General features: G+C 49.0%; 2 protein-coding genes across 2 annotated transcripts in view; one reads left to right on the top strand and one right to left on the bottom strand.

Annotated features, from left to right (window-relative positions):
* Nucleotides 1-8,649, top strand: part of LOC133354217 (zinc finger protein 768-like) — a 28,347-nt gene extending 19,698 nt beyond the window's left edge. The window contains exon 7 of the mRNA XM_061570884.1: nucleotides 5,178-8,649. Within this exon, the coding sequence (XP_061426868.1) occupies nucleotides 5,178-6,008 (831 nt within the window). The 3' untranslated portion in view covers nucleotides 6,009-8,649. The remainder of the gene's footprint in view (nucleotides 1-5,177) is intronic.
* Nucleotides 8,650-12,228: 3,579 nt separating this feature from the next.
* PTCD2 (pentatricopeptide repeat domain 2) lies at nucleotides 12,229-23,961 on the bottom strand. The gene is made up of 10 exons (XM_061570784.1): nucleotides 23,571-23,961; nucleotides 21,653-21,745; nucleotides 20,640-20,769; nucleotides 19,620-19,737; nucleotides 18,476-18,554; nucleotides 17,560-17,651; nucleotides 16,956-17,069; nucleotides 16,605-16,679; nucleotides 15,792-15,905; nucleotides 12,229-14,861 (listed from the first exon to the last, which is right to left on the bottom strand). Exons 1-10 carry the CDS (start codon nucleotides 23,734-23,736, stop codon nucleotides 14,622-14,624), a joined length of 1,221 nt encoding a protein of 406 aa, XP_061426768.1. The 5' UTR covers nucleotides 23,737-23,961; the 3' UTR covers nucleotides 12,229-14,621.
* Between the last annotated feature and the right edge of the window lie 30 nt (nucleotides 23,962-23,991).

Raw genomic sequence — 23,991 nt, 5'->3', positions numbered from 1 at the left:
GAACAAGCAAGAGCTAGCCTTAATTTTGGAGCTTTCGTGACTGCAGGAATTATTCTTTGGTTCTTTCGGTTAAGTCACGTCTAAAGATAAAATAATAAATTAAATAATAGCATATTACGACGTTTCGATTGCAACACAAGCAATCATCATCAGGCATAAAAGAAATAGCAACAAAAATCTAACTAGAAAATTTAAGGCACCGTCACAGAAACGACCTCTCTCTTTGTGCCGATATGTGTCCTCTCTCTGTGTGTCCTCGTGATGTCTGTCTGCTTGTATGTCTGTCTATAGTTTTCTAGTTAGTTTTTTGTTGCTATTTCTTTTATGCCTGATGATGATTGCTTGTGTTGCAATCGAAACGTCGTAATATGCAATTATTTAATTTATTATTTTATCTTTAGACGTGACTTAACCGAAAGAACCAAAGAATAAGAGCTAGCCTCCCGATCGGTTGCTTTAGTGGCGAGCGTTGAGCCAGGACCGAGTGGAACGTCGAGGAGCAGTGGCTTCGCCTGCTGCGTGCAGTGGCGAACGACTACACAGGGCGAGGGGACTTGAGGTCGAGTCCGGCGTCGGGCCGGGTACCCGCCAGGAGATGCGGGTCATCGGCAAAGTGGGTCGGAGCCAAGTCGTGTTCACGGCCGGTCGTGTGGCCCGGGCTCACATTCGTCGCGTCGCGTCCGTCCCGCATCCGAGCGGCACGCCGTGAACATGCAGCAGCAGATTTCGATTTAAAGCTTTCGTGACTGCAGGGATTCATCTTCTTGGTTCTTTCGGTAAAGTCACGTAGAAGGGAAGTAATAAAATAATAAAAATAAAACATAATAAAAACAATTCTCACGACGTTTCGGCCACAACGCAAGCAGCCGTCCTCAGGTGAAAACCAGTTCATTCAGACGCTGTCGCCTCGACAGACCTGGTTTTCACCTGAGGACGGCTGCTTGCGTTGTGGCCGAAACATCGTGAGAATTGTTTTATTATGTTTTATTTTTATTATTTGATTACTTCCCTTCTATGTGACTTTACCGAAAGAACCAAGAAGATGCAGCATTAGATTCGGCCCTCCCGCTTTGCGGGTCACCTGCGGGTATCGTGGGTATCTGGTCCGATGGAGGGCTCTACTTGGTGGCTTAGGGGGGTTAAAATCGTCGTGTCAGAGCACTGAGGAGCCATTGACTCGGTTTCTCAAGTGCAGGGAGTTTATGCCCACAGCCTCGTCTCTAATGATTGTGCAAAAAATGCACCACACTGAATACATTTCTGTTGGTTTATTTCGCTAAATTCCAGCTGAGAATTATTCACATTTTTGGTTCTACTGCCATGCGACGAACATTTCTGCAGGGCAGGGCGTGCGGGAAAAGTGCAGCGCCCTCGGCATCGTTGAATTAAAATGCCGCTCGGAGGGTTCTCAGAAGTAGTTCTGCGACATCGCCTTCCGCGGACCAGTCTCTCATAACACGGAGGGCGATGTGCTGCTCACGAAACCACGAGTTTGTAACGGACACTTCACGTGGACGATCACGCGACGCCAACGGCGCACCTGCGAATACAACTTCGGGTGAATGAAACAGAAAAACCAGGCGAAATAAAAACGACCTCGGGAAAACGTAAATATGTAAAATGCTGGACGCGAGGCAGGCAGGCTGGGCTGGCGGCCCGGCCGCTGCGACGTTTGCGCCCGCACGCAGCGGCATCAGCAAACGTCTCCTGGCGTCTCCTGGCACGGAGCTGTTTTTGCGCGGAGTCTCGAGGCCCCGTGGCGCACTGCGGCCGGCAATGAGTGCTTTCGGAAGGAGGTCCCTCCCTCGCCGACTTCCCGCTCCCAGTCGCCTCTCCAAACCCCACTCCCTTCCAAGCTTCCCTCTTCCCATGACCTCACTATTTGTCCTCGCGCTGTTCTTTGCATCTTTTCCAATTTTGATCCTGCCAAAATGTGTTATTTCGTCAAAAAATCATTTGTCTTAAAAAAAATTCTCGCTTTGTTCTCTCTCTCTCTCCCTCCCCGTTTTGCTATTTTTTTTGTCTTTGCCCCGACTTCCCGTCGCAAAAAGCACAAATGTGAGCTCTGCATCCTGGCGATATTTAAAATAAACGTGCGTAAGCTCACAGAGAGGAGCACAGAGGAGGAGGATAGTGATTATGGTAATTGTTCAGAATTAACCCTTTTTACTGGAGTTGTCATTATTTTAACGGAATTTAATATGGCTCCATGATCAAGGCGCTTTACAAAGAATGAACAACGGTACAACAACGTGTGTGTGTGTGAATGTAATGGTGAAGGCGAGGTGAATGATTTAGAGGAAAGGAAGTAATGGGGGCGAATCTGCGATGATGCGTGAATTCGGTGAAGGTGAAATTGATGACAGTCAATGACCATGAGTGGAATGCATTAACGGAGTGAATGAATGAATGGGGTGAATGAATGGGGTAAATTAATGAATGGGGTGAATGAGTGAATGAATGGAGCGAATGAGTGAATAAGGTGAATGAGTGAATGAATGGGGCGAATGAATTAATGGGGTGAATGAATTAATGGGGTGAATGAGTGAATGAATGGGGTGAATGAATGGGGTGAATGAGTGATAGCCGTGTAATGAGAATATTAAGAAGGGAACGCTAAGGGTTGTGTTTACGAGGGGGAGATGAAAGGAGTCGTCGTGGGGTGAGCTCAGGGTCAACAAGTGCGCTTTGAGTGAGGAGCGGAAACGTAGCGAGCGAAGGTGACGACTTTTAGCGTGGAGGGGGAAGTTTGTTCCAATAAAGGGGGGCAAAAAGATAAAAAAGAGTGGGACAAGAACTGTATTTGGTGTTCAGGGACTCCTCTACTTACGAACTTTCAAAGGTACAAACAAACCTGGTCCGTATGTCCAGTTGCCTGTTCGGACCGAGAGTCGTAAGTTCAACCGCTGCGCAAGAGATGGCGGTGGTGGCATCTGCATCTGCAGAACGTAAGGAGCCAGTGGTATCTACATCCACAGGAGATTATACAACTTTTAAAGCCATTTCCCGTGTTGAGTGTACACGCCCTACAACGTGTTTGGAATCGACAGGAGTAAACTTGGACTCGCGGACAGATCGACTTACGAACAGACCTCTGCAATTTCGATTTAAAGCTTTAGTGACTGAGGACGGCTGCTTGCGTTGTGGCCGAAACGTCGTGAGAATAATTGTATTATGTTTTGTTTTTATTATTTTAATTTTTTCCTTCTACGTGACTTTACCGAAAGAACCAAGAAGATGAGACCTCTGGAACCTAACTCGTTCGTAAGTAGATGAGTCCCTGTAGACGTTTAACACATTGGGCCACCCTCCCACGGAACTGAATCACAGCAGACGTAGGCAAGCGGCAGTGCTGACTCTGTAATACACTCTCCGTGGGGAGACTTTCCCCTGCCACAGTGATGTGGAATATCTGTCACTGGCTCGAGCCCACTCCATTCGCTCATTATCAGAAAGACACGTTTACTTACAACTAGTATTAATTTAAATATATATAACGTGTACAGTAAAACATACATTTAACGAATGCAACGGCAGCTTTGATCTATGCCAAGCCTATTAAATCGTTTGATCACATCGGACATCTCGATCCAACTTCTCTCAGTGGATCGCATTTCAATCCAAATGCAGTCCCAGCTCAATAAAGCTCTAGCCAGCTCACGAGTTACTGTCAACGTGGCTCACGGTGCCATGAGTCCCGACGCCAAAACAGATTGTCACTTTCAATAGCAAGTGCGGTGGAACAGCACAGGATCACAGTCGTGTTGTGCAAAAAAAAACACAAAGAGAGACATCCCTCTGTAGCCATATGGACTGAATGGGTGAGGGGGTGAGGTGGTGGTGTGGCCGGGACGACACCTGGTTCCGGCCACACCAGATGCCCTACACACATCGTGCCCGTTCTTCACGTAAGGCTAAGTCGAGCTCATAGAGGCCCAGGATGGCTTCTGACGATCGCCACCGATGGGAGCCGTCGCTGGCAATCGAACTCGGGTTGCCCGGTACATCGCCTAGCGTGCTAACCACTGCGCCACCGCCCCTTAGCCACCACGCCCACGTACGTGTGCGTCTCGCAAACACGCACGCGTGTACACGTGCACCTGTGCAGCACTGGCACGTGTGTACAATGGCAATGGAGCAACGGAGGGAAGGATGGATAGGCCGATAGATGGGAGAGGCGAGATAGAGGTAAATAAATGTGCCACGGCCGCCCTTGCAATCTTCCCCCATCGCCGATAACCGAGCCCCCCCCCCCCTTACCCCCCCCCCCCACTTGCAGTCGCCGAGCTCCGCGGTTCGTGGCCCTCGAACAACAAAAAGAACCACGCGGGCCCCGAGGTCCCGGCGGCCCGACGCGTCCCTGCGCGCAAAGTGCACTTACAAAATAAAGAGCAACACAAATAAATCACTGAAATCTTTCAGCGTGTCACTCCATCGCCGTTTGATTCAATTCACCCTTGACGAGCCCCTTCCCCCCCCCCCCCCGCCCCGTGCGAACATCAGCCCCCGCTGCGAGCAGCGGCTCGTGACGACCCCACCGGTGGGAACGCACGCGCACGCACGCGCACGCACACGCACGCACAGCCCCCTTCGTCGATATCCAACTGCTGGATGAGGAGAGCCTCGCCCGGGTGTGCGGAGAGTCGGGGTCACCTGAGCACGCTTCCCCACACTGCCACGTGCGGGGTTGGTGAGCGTAGAAGTACGGGACAACAGTGGATTTTGCTGCACTGCTCTTGCAGCCTATCCACACCCTGCCATGCAATGTGGTCACTCCATCCCCGCACGATCCGGGCTGATCCCCGCTTAGCTCCTGAGCACTGGTGGAATTGGGCACATTCGAGGTAATGTGGTCGTTGGCCGTGCATCTAATAGGTGTAGACAATCGGGACGGAGTGCCTGCCGCGATATGAATCGCGTCCTAGAAATCACGTAGCTCAATATTTGGCATAAACATTACCGAGTCCATGCTTGTGAATGGAAACATCTAAACACAATGTACGCTGCATATACTCGTATCAGGCCATGCTTCTCCATAGGGCCCCACAAGGGGAGGGGGGTGGATTGTACAGGAGAGCGCATTTCATCCCTTGCACCGGGCTCCGCGCTACCGCCGCATGTTCAACCTCGCACCGAGTCGCGCGTCCGCTGTGCTAACCCCGCGCTGTCGACGGCAGATCTGCGGGAAGCAGTTTAACCGCCTGCACAACCTGATGGGCCACCTGCACCTGCACGCCTCGCGCAAGCCCTTCCAGTGCTCGCACTGCCCCAGCAAGTTCACGCTCAAGGGCAACCTGACGCGGCACACCAAGATGAAGCACGGCACGCCGCACGGCTCCGCGTGGGACGGCGACGACGCCGCGGCGCCGCTCCTGCCGGAGCCCCCCACCGCGTGGGCGCCGCGCGCCGGGGGCCCCCCCCTCTCCGTCACGGTCGCCCCCCTCCGCCGCATCGAGCCGGCGTCGCTGGAGGCGTCGTTTCGCCAATCCGCCGCGACGTCGTCGTCAGCGTCAGCGGCGTCGGCGGCGCGGGCGGCGATTCAGCACCGCGTGCGCTGCCGGACGAAGGCGAACGCGCGAGCCGGAGCTCGGGCGCTCTCGGACAAGTTGCCGCGAGGGCCTCGCGTGACCCCCCAAGACGGGGGTCGTGACGGCGCCATCGTGGCGTTCTGGGAGCAGGTGGAGCCGTTCGATCTGTCGCGGGCGGGGTGCACGGGGGGGGATCCGGCGGCGGCGGCGGCGGCGCGCGTGGCCGAGAGGCCGGGCGGGACGGCGCCGGAAGAGGCGCGCGCCTTCTCCGAGGGCACGGAAACGAGCCCCGTCCACGTCAAGTGCGAGGAGGTCCATTGCGACGACAGGAGGGGCCTGCAGGCGATCTCCGTGCGCGATGTGCAGTTGAGCTGGGACGACTACAAAGGGACCGTGCGGGCGGCGGCGGCGGGGGCGGCGTGCGAGCGCCGCGGAGACATCAACGGGCACGGCTGCCACTGGCTCCGCTCGCAAATCTGAGCCGCGCGGAGGGGATTCGTCTCAGCAGCAGGCTTCTTCTCCGCCGACGTCACGTGCTCAATGTCCGGGCCTTCGTCTCTCGCCAAATCATTTCCAGGTCGCTGCTCGACCGGAGTCGGCGTGCGACGAGCAGCCGAGGATATATCGCGAGAGGTTTTTGCCAAAAGTTGGCGCCCCGTTGGAAAAATGTTGCTGCGTTGTCGACCAGGGCAGAGTCGGCTGGAATCTTAAGCACTGTCTACAATTTTTTAAGTACAAATCCTTTAATAAACCAGCCCCTGCACATTTTAAATTTAGCTGAAGTCATCACAGCCGTCCACTTATTAGACGACGCGTACAAAGTGCAGCACACACGTATTTCGGCATTTATTGGATTGGCAGCGCATATTTCTGCTTCAATGACAAACAACAATGCGATTGGGCGCACAAAGTAATTCCACCTGCCTTCTACAATGGCTCTGTAAATCATAGACACCAGGAATATACGAGATGACTCTCGGCTAGTATGACAATGATCCGTGTTCAGGCTCGTCGATGATGTTTTTTTTCCTCCCAAGACTTTAATGAACACGTGATAACGGGACACATAATTTCTGTGGGGGTTATTTTTCATAATCTGCGGGTGGCTGGAAAACCCGGACTGGGTTGCTTGGTGCTCATTGTCGGGCGTGCGGTTGACTGCAATGTGGAACTTTTCTAAGAAATCCAATTTAAATCGAAGGAAGTCACAGTCCAGGTCAGTCACTTTCCTGCCTTCCCATCATGAGTGAGCCACTATCGGCTTCCCTACCCACCACCGTCACCTTGTCCAGTGTATATGTAATGGAAATGGCACCACAATTACAGAGGCATAACGACACCGCACCAAAACGACTTCTCGCGTTCCCATGCACAACTCATCGCACCGATCCTCACCCTTAGTTTGTTGCGTCATTGCAAGAACAGCGCAATAATTCACCTTTCTAACGCCGCTTAACCACGGAATTGTCCACAAGTTATCACCGTAGCAGTGTAGCTTTCAGGCGCTGTTAAGGGACATTTGAGGAGACTGCGTGGCACATGTTACATGTGGTTTTGCTTTTTTGCCAAAAACAATGGTGCCGTCGTGTCTGCTTGTCGGTGCTCCGTGCTCATTTGCGAATGTACGAATGCCCAACAGTTGAAGTTGTGTGTCGCAAGGAAATTGTGATGTCACCTCAGCACACGACGATGCTTTGTGAGATGCTCAACCGCATGAAAGAGGTGTTGGCTGATGCATAACTGATGGAGTGAGGTGGGGGGGGGGAGCAGTAGGTGTTGGGACACAGCCACACCTGGGCGACCCTCACCTTGGCTCTGCTTGAGGTATGGACATGTCACAGGTATGGATTCAGTTAGTGGTGCAGCGATCGAGTGTGCAGATGCATCTGACACTGGCACCTATGAGATGGAGGGGTCCTGCTACTGGGGCCATGAAAAAGGGGGTTTTTGGACAGGGGGCCCCATTTCATTCTTTGAATCAAGGCCCATGTCACATCTGTGCCGTGGCACTGGCTGCAGAGTTATTACACTGGTCAACAACAACAAAAAATTCTGGCCTGGACTTTTGCAGCTGTTTTAGACTAATTTCAGGGTGCTGATTCCAAGTCTGATCTCAGATTTGCGCTATCACATCTCATGTTTATGCTATCGGCATACCCCATTTTCATTGATTTTATGATTGCAAGTTGTTGCGAGTCAGTGACTGCTTTAGTGCTAAAATATGGTGCTGTATTTTTAGGATAGTGTGTTTTTTATATAATTTTATGTAAGATATCCACTTTTATTTAATATTTTTCTTCTGCAGTTTTTATTGAAAAATGCAATATTTGATATCTCAAAAACCTAATGTGATAGACAAAAACTGATGCCAGAGTTGGAATCAGCACCCCAAAATTACCTTAAAACCGTTGGAATACCTTATGCCAGAAAAAGTGTGTTGACCAGTATTATCGATGTGTGTTATTTTGATTCACCTCTGCGCTGTGCTTCTTACTGACCGGTTGTTCGACATGCACTGCTCAGCATTGATCTGAACAGACACATTTTGGGAATTTTACTACTGATTGAACAAAAGAAATAGGAATCTGAATAGAGACAGGCATAATAATGGTAGAAATGGGAAAATTACTCCAGGACCTCACGTGCTCATGAGTTATTTTGAGGACTGGTTAGTAATTTAATGTAAGCCTCCGTCATTTCTGGAGACATTTGTAATCATCCTGAATGGTAATGTTACGTGCTCTGGAGAAGAGTTGACATATTTGCGAATAAATTGTACAATTCACATTGCAGTATTGCAATTCGAATCGTGCTGGCAATATTATTAAGAGACACGTTTTAACAGGAACTGTCCATATCATGTACGTGCGAGTGTAAAATGGCTTTATAGTGTACCAAAATGTTCAAACCATGAAAACAAGTGTGCGGGCACAACCCTTACAACTTTATTATCCCTAAGAAAAGCGCACGTTTTATATCGGCCCACTTTTCCTCCCCGCGTGGCTTATTTCGTGTGTTAATTGCATTAAATCTACAGCAAAGCAAAACATATTTGTTGTGCTTATATTTTTTTAATGCCATATTTCCCTGTTTGCTCTTAAGTGTCCAATTGCGTACAACAATAAAATCGACGAACGCAAGCTTATTATAACTTTTGTGTACACACAGACGCCCCTTCCGACCGATTCATTTCTTTAGAACGGCCTTTTGTGTTTAGTTCGTCGTCCTTCCCCTGCACCTCCGAGAAGCATGATTGGCTACGTACAGTGCGAAATAAGTTCAACGTACATCCTCTACAATCTACATGCATCCCGAAGCCATTCAGACCCCTGTCACTGAGCAATTCGCGTCGCTCTCCAGACCTGGGGTGCTGAAGTCACTCACTGGCAAATCGCTTTGCATTCAAACCGCGCGCAACTCACATTTCTCGTTCAACAACAGCTGCTGCTACGGCACGTGCTGTCGTTAAACATGGTGATGATGTTGTTGTCTTGCATGAAGTTCACATCCAACGCCCGGCTCGCTTTCTAAACGCGCTCGGGAGCGACGGGGCAATGTCGCTCCCGATTCGAATCGGGGGGAAAAGTGCTCGCCAGGATACGCCTTCCTTACAAAGTCTCCGCATTTGCAAATTCGGTCGCCGTGCCGGAGCGAAAACGTCGGGACGCCGTGCCTGTAGAAGGCGCGGAACGACGTGGAAACACATCGGGAGGGCTAAAAAGGCACTTTTCGAGATACACAACCACGGGGGAAGAGGACTCGCGTGAGAAGGCTTCCTCGCTCGATCGATCCGTGGCGATGCTGGTGGCGGGGCACGTGGAACCCGAGAGGAAACACTGTTGTGCCACGAGGCAAGTGGTAACATCCAGCTGCCCTGCAAGTAGGGCTGAACGATTGATGGATTTAAAATCGAATTCGCAATTTGAAACAATGCGATTAGAAAATCGCAAAGGCTGCAATTTTTTGCGATTTGAAAAGTCATATTAGTGTACTTTCTTATTGGAATAGTTTTATTATGTATTATTATAACTTTATTTATTTAACTTAACAATTGTTCTATGTTTGAGTGTTCTATTCCAATTAATACATTTAAATAAATACATGTTGGAAGCAATTAATATATTTTAAGTTCTCATCCATGCACTAGAACATATAGAGCAGTTCATATTTTGATGGTATCATGTGGTAATGCTCCATCACATGTTTTAAATCTATTACAAAGTAAAAATTTAACTAAAGCTTGACTTAAAAAAAATGTAATCGCAAATCATATCGCAAAATGTCAGAAAAATCGCAATTAGGCATTTTCCCCAAATCGTTCAGCCCTACCTGGAAACTGCTGGGGGGGGGGGGGTAGGGGGTAGTCTTCCGAGCGAAGGTGACGCTGGGTAAATTCCAGGTGACCTTCGCCACCCTGACTTCCGTCACGCACGAGTTCTGCTCAACTCGTAATTACGGTAAGGCCTCGCTTAACGCGTTACTCACAAAACGCGTTTTCGCTGGAACGCGGCGCTTCAAAGGGGGGGAGTTGCGCAGACGCGAGGTGTGATATGGTACGCGGATTGATACAGGAACAGGGCAGTTATTGTCCCGCCAAGTTACTGTGTGTACAAACTGTGCATTGTATCTTGCCAAAGGTTATCGTTTTTTTTTGGGTAATAGTTTTCACTCAACGCGTCTTTTACTTAACGCAGAATTTTTCGGGAACGCATCTTCCGCGTTTCACGAGGAATTACTGTATACTAAAAACCGTACAGGCACTCCTCTACTTACGAACATTCAGAGATACGAACAAATGGGTTAGCTCCGGGTTGCTCCATGTAAACTCTCATTAATTGTCCAGTAACACCTTAATATAGGTAGGACCGCAGAGCTCGATAAATTGTTGGCAGCGGCTCCTCTTCGCCTCGTCTGTGTGATTCCTCCTCGCACCTTCGCGCCGTTACCTTCGAGGGTGAGTGAAAACCGCCGCGGTGTGTTACAGTTAACTTTTTATTTATTGAAAACGTGTACTGAAAAAGGCATATTTAACCCCAAAAAATAGTTTCCGAACAAATCACGTGGCTGTTTGTTATAGTTTGTATGTCTTGGCCATATATAAGCACGTGGGTGTCCGGATTCCCACAGTTGCTGTCCTTCTGCACGAGACGTCGGGCTAAGGAAAGCCCCAGGTACTCCGTCAGTCACTCTTTAAACCGCGTGAGTCAAGACTTCAGCTAGATCTGGGACATCCTTTTCCTGCTTGTTTGGTGTAAAAAAAATATAATCCTACCTTCATTCTTTTTTTAAAACTGCAAATAATTTGTACTCGATAAAGCCACGCTCGCTAGTATTTGGTTCCCCCCTCAATTCCATAAATTTGCTGCCAGGAGATCAGACTTGTTTTTAGCGATGGGAAAATAAGAGGCGCGGGGGGGAGGGGGCCTTTAAGGAGGGCAGTTCTTGTACAGCTGAGTGTTCTAATAATCCATGCCGTGAAGCGGTGGCTCTTATAACCTGGGGTGCACGCAACCGCTTGGGGGTGCAAAATGCCCTTTCTGGGGCTGCGAGACATGGCCAGACTTTCTTAGAAGGTCGAAACGCAAATTAAGCACGGGCACGATGGTACAACTCCTTAGTTTCATCAAACTTTACGTATTTATTAACATGAACTATTGAGAAGCGAAGGGGGTGAAATATGAGCAGTGAAGGTTATAAGAACCCACTGCCGTGAAGAGTGACGTCTCAAGCCAGGAGCAAGTGGCCAGGGAAACCTCCGCCTCTCCCCCCACCACGGCCCTTCAAGTGAAGCCAATCACTTTTGATATCGCACCGAGACGTTTTAACTTCTGGAGTGGAGGGGTGGCGCCGTGGTGGCCAGCGCACTGCGCTACTACAGACCGAACCCAGCCGCCAGAGTTTTGATTCCTGATCATGGTCAACAAAATGAGCGATATTTGAACCGGTTATCCCCCACCTCTCCACCCCTCGACCGACCATCGCAAACACGCATTGACCATCATGGTGAAGTACGGTTAAAACACATTCCTGCGGAGGGAGCTGGTAGGAACGTTGGGTTGCTCGGTCAATGGCCAGGGTCAACGGCGGCGTGGTGTATTCCGCAAATATGCCCGACTGTGAGGGCCAGCACAAGCCGGCGTGAGTAGGTTAAACGTTGAGTTTTATAAGGGCACCACGGGGTGACCAGCCCCTCCCCACCCAGCCCCCCCCTCACCCTCTCCACCCAGCCCCTCCCCACCCAGCTCCTCCCTCCCCACTCAGTCCCTCTCCACCCAGCCCCACCCCTCCCATTTTTGGATGCACGACGGACGGACACAATAATCCCCTGTGGACTGGTGTAACCAGGAGGTTCCTACTAGTATAAGTCACATGTCTGACACAGCACAAGGAGGCCTGTATCCAGCAGCGAATTGACAAAACTCCGTGATATGATTACCTTATACAGTCTACGGACGTGTATTTGGCCTTCTATGTACATCCACGATTGATCCAAGTGATTGTTTTAATAACCCGCTGCACACCCATGCTATATTACACATGTTCTAATGAGCCATTCCTTTAGTTTTCCTGTAGATTAAATTACATTCCAATCCGGAAATTGGCAAACGCTCCACGAGACGACACAGAAGCCGTAATTTAGCTGCTCCGTAGCATATTAAATACAAGTATTTGATAACGAATGTGAAATAATGTACATAATCCCAACGCTGCGTTTCATATTTTTTTTTATTAAAGATAACCTATTCTGTATTTAAATACAGTCAATGCATCTTGTCGTCAAAAAAAAAGATTACATTTACTTCTTTTTACAGACGTGTTCCATACAAACGTCATGCGCACTTCACGTCAGCTCCAAAGAAGACCCGTGGCCACCTTGACGATTGAGGCCCCATGCTTAGTGCTCTTGGCACGGGCCGGTTTGCCTCACCGCGTTCGATGCCTCGTTTCCATGGCCACCCGAAACCGAGCTCTGCTGGCCCAGGAATAGCCCAGTTCTGGCCCAGGATCGGCACCAGGGCCTGGATACGGGTTTCCACGCGGCGTGAGCAGTGCCGGATTATTCTCGTAGCAAAAGTAACTACATCTGCTACGAGCCGCGCACTTTCAAGGGCCCCCCTAAATGATTTTAAGCTATTAATTTCGGTTCAGTGATTCTGCACTTGCTCTATTACCATAGTACTATACTGCCTTCCAACTTTTATGAACGACCGGGTGTTTAAGGTTAGTGATTTTATCGTATTATCTGGCTGTACAGCAAATAAAAAATTACAATTACCTTACTATGCAAATACATTTTTAAAATGTGTTTTTTTATTTAGGGCCCCTTAATGACATATGCTACAGGCCCCGTACTAGCTTAATCCAGCATTGCACGCAAGTCGTCGGGCTCTGCGAGTTCCGCCCTCCTTAACCCAACCCTCCGTAGCCAATGGTGCCGTCTGACAGTAGTCTGAAAGTGTAATTTTTACGAATGTGACTTCAAGCAGATTTGGGTTACACGAGTTTGTGGTCCTTTTCCCGCACCTCCGATTAGCGCAGTTGGCTACGTACGGTGTGAAAGAAGTTCAACATACATCCCGATATGTTCTAATACATTTTTAGCGCGTTTTAAGGTTGACTAAGCGTGCTACGTCCAGAAAGCATGTGCTTTAATTTCCATTTGCCCTTGCGACGTTGCAACCAATGCTGGGGTGAGCCCCGGTAAAAGCGTGCGGCATGGGTCACTTCAGCTGGGGGCCCGGGGTATCTACCAGGCTCACTTGGGATTAGTTTGACTCGGAAGGATTTGCTATGGGAACATCGCTCGTCGGTTCAGCCACATTCAAGAGCCGAGCCAGCCCGATTCAGAGCAGCGACGTGGCTTGAGCATCACACTGAAAGATATCACCGACACCAGACCACAGCAGAAATGAAACGCTGCCTAGGGGTAAAGACAGCGGGCCCACTGCTCGATGTGCCCGGGGAATGGGGTCAAACGGAGTTCTCATCGCGTGTTAACTTCAACAAACTTTTCCCAGAAATATATCTAAGTTGTGCTACCGTTATCACGACACGGGAAACATCCATTTGAATCTCTCGCAGAGAAGTGCAAGACCTTTGTGTTCGAAGAACAGCCCATGGAAGTGAACGTCAGACCTTCCCGAGATCCTTTCACTCGACCTCTGCTTCACACGGTAGTGGGCAGCAGTTTCCCCTTCGCTTGCCGCCGAGCAATGTGTGTCACCTGACGTTGAAACCAATATCGTCAAAGAGCCGGAATTTTGCCAAATTAAACGGCAGAATTAAAATTGAACGCGATGGCTTTTTGTGCAGCCATTAGTAACCGAGTAAACACGGATTCTAACCCAGGATCCGAGTGGTGTTGGGCTCGGCGATATTTAGCTTCTTGATGCGTGTGGAACTTCTGGTCGCTTGAGAAGTCTCGACTTTGCGACCTCTCAACCTTGCCGTACCTCCCCCACTGCAGGGTTGTGTTGACCTGTGCGCTTAGCAAAGAGTTTTACGGAACATTTGCGGTGCAAAATGGTGCTCATTCAACTTCTCCGGCTGTTAATGTTCATATCTTCGCATGACAAGTGAGGTTACAACTTCATTCAAAATGTGCGCATTTATGTAAAAAAACACCATGGTGTTGAGATGTTAACGACCTCTTCTGGTGTACAGGAGGTCGTGGGTTCGATCTCGACCCCGATGCCTGCACATTTGGAGTTTGCATGTACTCCCTATGGTCACGTGGATTTTTCTCTGTGTCCTCCAGTTTTTACTTCCATACTTTAAAAAATGTGTTCAGATTATTTGGCTGCTATAATTTTCCACACGATAAGCCACTTCGTTGAGTTGCCAATTGTGACAGGTCGCTTCTGCTATATAGCTCAGTGGGCCTTACCTGGTAAAAAATAAAAAAATAACTTTAGTTCAGTTTTAGTTCATTCTCAAAGCGACCAAAGTAATTGACCACAGAAAAGCAGCCGATTGCAGTGTTTGGTGGATTGATTGACCTCATCGACTAATTGTCCTTGCGCGACAATAACATTTTAACCAACGCAGCGCCACATCGTGCGGAGTGGTCATCACCAACGCTCGTCGTCCTCGTCATTCCGTGAGCAGCGTCTGGCTGAGCGCCCCGATGCGTTTGCCCACGCTGCGGCTGCCCTTCATCCTCGGCGCTTGGCCGCTGAGGTTGCGCTGGCTCCTGGGCTTGCTGCACAGCAGCGTGTCGAACGGCATGGCCGAGATGTGGCCCATCCGCTCCAGGTGCCCCAACAGGTTCTGCAGATCCTCGCCCTCCGGGTCGCCCGCCTCCCCCTCCAGCGAACTTTGCACCTGCGATATCTGGGCAGGGCAGGAGGAACGGGAGGCAAGCGACCGTCAAGGTCACAATGAGGCGTGCTGGAATTCACCCAAATGAATCCCTTTTCCATTCCGAGACCTCTGCAAGTTGCACCTCTGAATCTCGGAACGAGCAAGCGGTTCAGCGTTAATCTCATTTAGAGGGCAGAGTGCCGTTGTTTTTAAAGGCATTGTACTCGCCGCAGAGAACTATAGTGACACGACCGCACTCCATGACAGCTGCCACCAAACTGTACCACACGCCCTCGTGCATGGACTTGTGTACCGATAAAGTTATTTTATGTTGTCTTTCGATTTCGTACTGATGATGTACATGTACGTCATCGGAAAGGAATCGGAATAAAATCTGATGACGTACACGTACAGCATTGGAACGGGTTAAGTGCACAACTAATTTCATCTGAAGGTTTTTTTTTTTGTATTGGCGACCGTGTTGAGAACATGAACTTCGCTAAACTTGAGAACCCACGATCTCAGCGGTGTCAGCTCCGTACTCTGAACCACCCGATCACCTCTCTTCAATGACCTCTTACTCCAAATTAAGGGAACTTCACGCCGTCACCAGCCCTGCTACAGAGGAATGCGTCACATTGCAATATTACATCCGATTGGCATGGTTGGCTAAGTACGGTGCGAAAGAAGTTCAACGTACATAACGAGAAAAATGTTTCCCCTCAGAGATAGATAGATAGATTTCTGGAAAATTAAGTTCAAACCAAATTCAACACAGCCATTCATTTGCAGTCATTGATGACTAACCGGCGATGATCTCAACAGCCAAAAAGACTAAGAGACGAGAAGATTTAAAACCCTTCGCTAACGGGAGTCGGTCTTGCCACCAACGACCGAGGGCCGTGCCAGGCCTGCGGTGCCGCGGCACGCACGCGAGTCCGCCCCGACGGCGCGGCTCACCACGTCCCGACAGATTTCGATCTTGTGCACGAAGTCGGAGATGTTCCCGTCGCGCACGCACTTGAGGAGGTGCAGCATCTCTGCGCGGGAGCCCGTCAGCGCAGCCAGCAGGACCTGCCATGGAGGGGGGGGGGGGGCAAAGGGCACGTGGGGGGGCGGACCAACGGCGCCGGCCAGGAACAGGTCAACAACCCACCCCAACGGGGCTCTGGGAATCGTCGCGATGTAGGGTGGCGATTGATGACGCCATTCAAGAATTGATGTTTCTCCTTGGATAATAAAAAAATCTAAATTCACAACCCACTAATACAGTGCAAGATAACCTGCTTAATTGGAAAACTTCACAACTCACATTGTTAATAGTTTGTATTGTATCATCAAAATTAACTGAATATCAAGCTTTGGGTTGTCAAGCTTTTCCACAACACCCCTGAATAGATTTTCCTGTCTTCATGTAAGGTGCATTCATTGTACGTAAATGATTCGTACACACACACTTCTATGCATGTATCATGAGTATGAGAATCAATTTTTTAATTACTGTTATTGCACTCATTTGCCCTCAAGACTCTTTTTCAGGAGGGTCCTGCCCAGTGTTTCGCAGGAGGGGGTGATGTTACTGCTGTAATCCCAAATAGGCAACCTGCAGGCAAATTTTGTGGCAATGGGATGGATGTTTATCCAATCCCAGTCACATTGTATATGTTTCCTTTAACTGAAGATGATGATGAAAGCAAATTTACAATCTGTTGCCAAAGCTATACAATGGTAAAAATCCTCCATGCCCAGGCTCCTCATCCGTCCTGCACTCACCTGCAGATTGAGGCACACCTTGGAGTTTGGCTTCAGGATGCGGCTGTACAGGGCCCTGGCATTTTTGAGATCTCCCTAAGCAAAAGCACAATTGGGCGGGGGGGGGGGGGGGGGGGGAGAAGCAAAACAATTAATAACTAAACATTCTTTTCATTAAGTCCTTCAAAAACACACGTAACTCTCAATTACCCACGGGCCGATCATCCAAGTTTGCGGATTAACCGTTCCCCTGCGATGTTTTTAACGTGCGTGCCGGTGCAATTATCACGTGGTCCATCTCGGCAAGCGGCACCTCCCGCCCACGCGGGTTGGCAGCAGCAGCTGCCCCCCCCCCCCCCCCCCCCCGTGCACCTGGTTGATCGCCAGCATGACGGCGAAGCAGTATCCGCGCCGGGCGACGGGGCGCACGTTGATCTCAGCGTCGTCCAGCACGCTCTGGCAGACCTCGTACGACTCGCGCGTGTTCTGGAAGCAACGGGGCCCCCCCCCACCCCCCGCAGAGGACGCAACGAGCGGACCGTGAGCTGGAGCCCATCGGCATGAGTCGTCATCATAGCGAGGCGAATCATCGTCATGATAATAAGAGCATAGTCTGTTGTGCTATAACGTCACGACTTTATGAACATTTATGATTCAAATCTTAAATTGTGACATTGTGGTGGTTGCACATTTAATGTTGAACCCATCGCAGACAACACACATTTACCGCCCCCGTTGTAATTTCACCACCACGATTAAGGGTCACGAGTCAATGAAGTTGCCCCATGAACACTGTACCCCATAAACGTAGCGCCCTCTGGTGGTACCAGGGCTCGCGTAAACACTTTACACAAAATAAACACAAACAGAAAGGACCAGATTCTCAACCACAATACGATTTATCGTTACATACCTAACCCCCCCCCACCACACGCCACTGCCAAAGGAACACCGGCTTCGCTTCAGCAGTGCTCACCAGTTTGTAGCACAGCGCCAGCGCCAGGAGGTACGTGTCTTTAGTATACTGAGTCCCACGTTGCCGCATCTCTTTGATGACGTTCAAGGCGCCTAGAACAGCGCAGAGTACAACAATAAAGGAGAATTAGTCAATTGACAATGTCGTTCGCAACCTTCGCCTGTTTCCCAGGAACAAGAGACACATGGCAATCAGGCTTGTAAGTGCGTATGTTGAACTTCTTTCGCACCGTACGTAGCCAACCGTGCGAAGCGGAGGTGTGCGTGAAGGACAACAAACCAAACACAAAAAGCAGTTCTAAAGAAGTGAGCTTTCAATCTCGATTTAAAAGTTGCAAAGCTTCAGTGGCTTCCTAATATCGAAAGGAAAACCGTTATAGCTGTCTGCAGAAGCGCATCTGAATGCACGATATGCAGTATCCAAGTTACCTATGGGTGTTGTGGATTTACACTAAGTTACTGGGTCAAACGGTGGTTAGTGTTTGCATACCGCGCTATGGACCCTGCAACCACAGTTCGATTCCCGGCCACGGCTAACATCAGCGGCGAGCGGTATCTGAATAGGTCCTTGGCCACCCTCCTCTTAGCTCATCCCGCATTGACAAGCGTGGTGAAGTATGGTCAAACAATGCCCTTGACCAACACAATGGAAAGGCCTTCATCAGCAACGATTTGACAGAGATATAAAACGTTATCAAATATTACCAAAACAGGGGGCTATCGTGCATGATGAAATATGTTTTACGATCAGAAACGTGCATTTATAGTATTTGGCCGCGATATATTTCCACGCGATAAGCCACTTCGTTGAGCTATCATTTGTGGCCGGGTTGCTTCTGACGAAGAGCTACGAATCTCAGTGGGCCTTGCCAGGTGAAATAAAAAGTTTGGTTGTTCAGCTTTGTGCTTTCTCTTACCTTCGTAGTCTTCTTTCTCGTACAGCATATCAGTGACGACAGCAAAGGACGTGTGGTCGCCAAAGAAGTCCTTCAATTTCTGGAACACATGGGAAGACGTATTTCACTCTTGTCAACATATCGTGATGATCTTTTTTGTCATTATGGTTGCTCTATCGGCATCGCGCTGCAGGACTGAGTGTCCATTCAGAACTCTTGCAGTAACCGTTCATCATCACCCCGTGTATCAGAGACCGGTCAAGAGAAGGAGACTCCACAGAACTACTTCCGAGATCCCTTCAAGTTACCTTTTTAATCCAGAGGAGAAATGTTTGTCGCAAGACAAAACCAATTCTCATAGGAGATAAAATTTTGACAAATGATACAAAAAAAAATCAAACAAACTTCAAGCGATGCTTTGTTTTCGTGCGATCAAGCAAATCAACTGGCTACGGATAATAACGTGGTTCAATCACGAGTGGATGAAAGCCATCATCAACTGCAGGATCTCAGCAGTGCCACCTGGCCTCGTCAGACTGCGCCTCTTTCAAAGTACAGCATCACGTACACAGACAGTCCCCAGGTTACGGAAAGGGTTCGGTTCCCGAGAATGATCCGTAACCAAAAATCTCTGTGTGTCGGAAACTGAACAATTTCCCCCCAAAATCAACGATAAATTCCATTTGCCATAATCCGCGTGATGCTCGAGCGAGGCGTAAGGCTGCTCGCCTTACGTCTCACTCCACGGTGTTCATCCGCAACCTCACCGCGCTGCAGTACTTGCGCTTACGCAGCTAACGCAAACATTTCCGTGCATTTAATTTGATGATTAATAATGGGAACATTTACGTAAGGTCGGATTTCCGTAAGTCGGGTATTCTGCAACCCGGGGACTATCTGTATGTGAACAGACCTCCGTTCTGTATCACCACATGCAAAGCAAATATTTTCCTCTAAAAAATGTTTTTGTTTTGCTAAACCATCAGACTGTTGACTTTCCACAAAACAATATTATTCGGGCAGCGTTTATTTAAGCGAGAGAACCGGATCGATTCTTCGCCGTGGAGCTAATTCTTTTAATTAAAGCTACGGTAAGTGAGCGGAGGGGGACAAGAGGAGGGGTGGGCGAGTGTCCATGGCGGCACCCGAGCCGGGAGTGACTCACGCGGTCCATCAGGAGTTGCACCGCTTCCTTGGCCATGTCGAGCTCGTAGAAGAGGCGACACACCAGAGGACCGAAATTAAAGTCGCCCAACAAGAGATTGCTGTTCTCCGCGTGATATCTGCCGAGAATACCGAGTCAATGATCGCGCCAGACACGGGGTCAATGTCAACAGCACTGGGTTCTGGACTGCAGTCGACGTGGAAAGATTCACCCACCCCATCGTTATTCAGTGAAGCGAGGAGTGCCCTGGACAAACTTGATAGCCCATACACACACACACATATTATTGTAACGATAACCCATGCTAGTTTCATTGGAACACTTTGAAATCCCCTGTTGATAGTTTTTATTGTGTCATTTCCCCACCGATGGTCGCACATTGAACTTAATATTTCACTTTTTCCATCCATTGAATCTGCCTGCTCCCAACAAACACCACCTGGTGGACAAACATATTTTGTGTGTTTTTAAGTTTTGTCCCTTAACCGTCACGATTTAAAGTCGCGATTCGGTTCAACATCGTTTGCTTCGACATTGTGGTGAATATAGCGTCTCTAGTGGCTGCAGGGGTAACACACATCCTATTACATACGGCACATGTGAATAAGCAAAATATATACATTTTTACACGTAAAATCTACTGCATGCAACGTGAGTGTGATAATCAATTTTAAATGCATGACTTTGTAGGTATACAATTAGCGGTATGGAAACCGATGAGAAGCAGTCAGGGGAAAATTCATTCGCATGTCCTGCTCTGGTTTGTGTCTCAAAAATTTGGGGTAACATGTCATCAATTTGGCCGGTTTTCTCAAAGATTAGACCCCTAAAGGAACGCAATTTTACACTTTAGTTTGGTAGACATTTGATCGTCTTTACAACAGTTATCGCAAGCCCTCCGTCACGTAGACAAACGGAGGAATCGAGCCAATGCGCAAACTCTTCCGACCATGGTTGGAAACCTTTAATAATCTTCTTTTAGATGCTCTTATAAACAACTGCTGGCCATTATCAACTGACCTGTATACGAGCTTGATGATTAGCTGTGCGTCAACTGGCGTCTGACATATATGAATGGCGGTCTTTAAATCTTCCGTGAGGATCAACTGGTGATTGGCAAGCTTCTCTTCCATCAGCGCCATGTACGAATCTGCACAAGGTGGTTTAGGAAATGCAGTGTATATTTTTCATGAGTAAACATAAAATAAATGTCTTACACTAAAAAAATACTAACGAATATAACCTTCGCAAAAATGTATATTTTCTTGTCATTAACCAGGTGATGAATATTGACCACTGCACCGTTTTTATATTGTTTTCCCAGTTATATTGCAAAAATGCTGTCACTTGTCATCAGACGAAGGCATCTCTATTCTGAACTCACACAGCAAGCAGTGCATCACCCTGTGCCAGTGGAGTTATTATTTCACACGTCACTGCAACAGAACTCCTTATATCCACATTACAGCGTGCAGCAGATCTTATGCATCCAGCACAGGGTTCATCACATGTCAATCAGTGATATTTGTTCAACATGTCAAATCTGGAATTGTAGCCAATTTAAGTGGAAAACCAAATTTCATGACTTATTTTTCGTGTAGCCACTGATGTGACCAGCTTGAAGACAAACAATGTGCCTCAACTGAAAACTCAAGTTTCCCCCTTACAGAGAGCGACTGGGACTGCCAATAACATTTATCATCGCCTATGACCATATCACTCGGAAAGCGCCCGATCTCATCAGATCTCGCAAGCTAAGCAGGTGTAAGCCTGGACAAGACTCGGATGGGTGGGTACCAATCAGGCTGCTGCTAGGCTACATGGTGGGCAGCAGAGGGCAGTGCAGCAAAATCCATTGTTGTACTCTACCACTGTTCCAACGCCTCTATTCTGTCCACCTTCACCAACCCGCACTGCCCAGCGTGGCGAAATGTGAACAATCCCCCCACGATCCGCACGGCAATGGAGAAACCCTCATGCAGGAGTGGACCGACACGAGGTTGCGTGCGTGCACCGGACACGTGGTCACGTACCTCTCTTCCCGTAAATGAGGCAGGCTGCAGCGATCTTCCTCTGCTGAAACTCCCTCAACCGGAGGACGTCGTCGGTGAGAAGATACCTGCGAGCTAAAACGAAGATGCAGGAAAAATCATGCTCATGCGTGCATTTTGTAATGCTTTTCCACCACGCCTTTATTTTGCAAAGTAATGAACTACTGATAACGAATTGGAGTGTTCACAAGAAGCCGTCTGTCCACTTTCAATCTCGGTAAGCGTTAACGAGACCTCTTTGGAGTGCGGCAGGCAATTCCCTGCCACCGCAAGTTAGCACCACGCTTACCCTTATTAATCATAATCAGCCATGGCCAATCCACTGCTGGATAAAGCACTCCCCAAGCGATTACCATCTCTCATGGCTCTGCGATTTCACCTCTCCATTTCCACAGCGGACGTCCTCTCAGATGCATTCCCTCTTGTGGCTGCCACTCCGACGTTAGTCTCGACCACCAACCATCACATCTCGTCAGCAAGGTGTACTGCCCAAACCCACGTACTTTCTTAACAGTCAACATGATGGATGTCTCTACCTGGCGTGCGTATAACCCTCGTTCATAGCTGTCATTCCTTATGCACACTGCCTAGGGTTATGTAATACAACGCAGGGGTGGATCCATTGATAGATACTCCAGACAATAACAGGAATTAGAGAACACACTTCATATCAAAGCCTCGAACATTATCTACAATCTGAATGTCTCCCAACAATCTCCATGCGTGTCCATGCCAACAAGTGCGTTACGCCAACCCATGGGCGCTGTGTCGATGCTTTATACCTTCACTTGCAATTGCATTTCACATACATCCTCATCTCTTTACATCTTATACAAGAGACACCCTTGGCCTGTTTCTGCAACAACATCATCTCATACTGTAATGGAGCAAATGTGAGTTTGTTACTCTATCCGGATTTTTGACACCGATAGTTACGGGTTGAATTGAGGGTTATGGTGAGGTAGGATTTGGGGGCTTTTGCTGGGTTTACAACAGGAGGGTTGGGGCTATGGCTAGAGATGGAGCTTAGGGCGATTATGTTCGGAGCTCTGGCAAGGGTAAGGCGTACACGTTGGCGTCCGGGCTTGAATTACCGCTGTGAACGTGAGTAGGAGTTGAATTTAGGGCCAGGGTTGAGGCGAGGTTGGTGTCACGGCTCGGGTGAGGGCAGCTGTAATGTTTGAGTTATTGGGTTAAGGCTGGTGGTGCGTGGATACAGCTTTAGATGACGGGGCTAGTGTAACGCTAGGTGAATAGTGTATAGTGGCAATGGTGAGAGTTAGGGCATGCGTTAAGGTTGTGGTTGGCATCAGGGAAAGTAGGCAGGCTTCGTCTAATGCTATAGAGCAGCGAGGCACTGACTTTAAGTAACCTCGAGCGTCGCGAAGTTCAAGTTAATTTATTAGGCATAGCCCAGTGAGCCATTCGGCTCTTGAATCGGGTACAACCGCAACAAACAAAAAACAAAAACATGAACAAGAAAACATCTTAAAGTGACTATGTGCAAACAGAAAATCCGAGAAAAGACAGCAAAATATTGCAGAAAAAGCACCGTACACCAACACTGTGTGCAAAAATCCCAGTGGGATGCAAGTCAAACAACAACCACAACAACCACAAGACAACTTAGATTAAGGCCATCAGTCTAACTCTGTACTACAACAAACAAACATGGCCAAACCAAAAAACTTTTCGAAAATCACCAAAATAAAGCCATAAAAGCGATGAAACAGTGACCATAGGAACTGTGACCGAATTTTCACAATCATGTACCACCAAAACCCTTCAGCCATAGCTGGCTGCATGAGTCACTCCACAACAGCAGGAGCATCAGTCGGAGTATCAACATTTTTCAATGCTCCTTTAAGATCGGCACACAGGACAATGGCAACACCCTTACCGCCTGCCGTACAAGACCAGCACGACGGAGGCGTTTGCCTGTCGGCGTCCCACAGAGGGCCCCGGGCACGGACCACGGACGTCAGGAGGCCCCGAAGCCCGTGGGTCCGAGCCCCCGAGACCAGGAGGCTCATCCCGGGCCTTGCAGCTCTCAGCAGCGTCCCCATGGCGCCTCCAGCAAAACCGCTGCTCAGAGCGCCGGCCCGGTATGGAGACGAGGCCACGGGTCTCTCTGGGAGCCTCCGCGCGAGTGAGTTGCAAGTTTATCCGCTCTCGCTGGCGGCGGCGGTGATGATGGTTGTGGTGGTGATAGTGGGCACGGTGGCGCTGTTACCGGGTGCATGCGCCATGCCCTCTACGCTGGCAGGCGGCTCGAAACACGTGTTACCGTAAACACGCTAAGCGAGACGCAGTTACCGTAA

This window comes from Lethenteron reissneri, chromosome 46 (genome assembly GCF_015708825.2).
Source record: "Lethenteron reissneri isolate LAM-NWPU_2019-01 chromosome 46, ASM1570882v1, whole genome shotgun sequence".
NCBI lineage: Eukaryota > Metazoa > Chordata > Hyperoartia > Petromyzontiformes > Petromyzontidae > Lethenteron > Lethenteron reissneri.
Note: the sequence above shows the minus strand (reverse complement) of the source record. Positions and strands in the feature narration are given on the sequence as shown.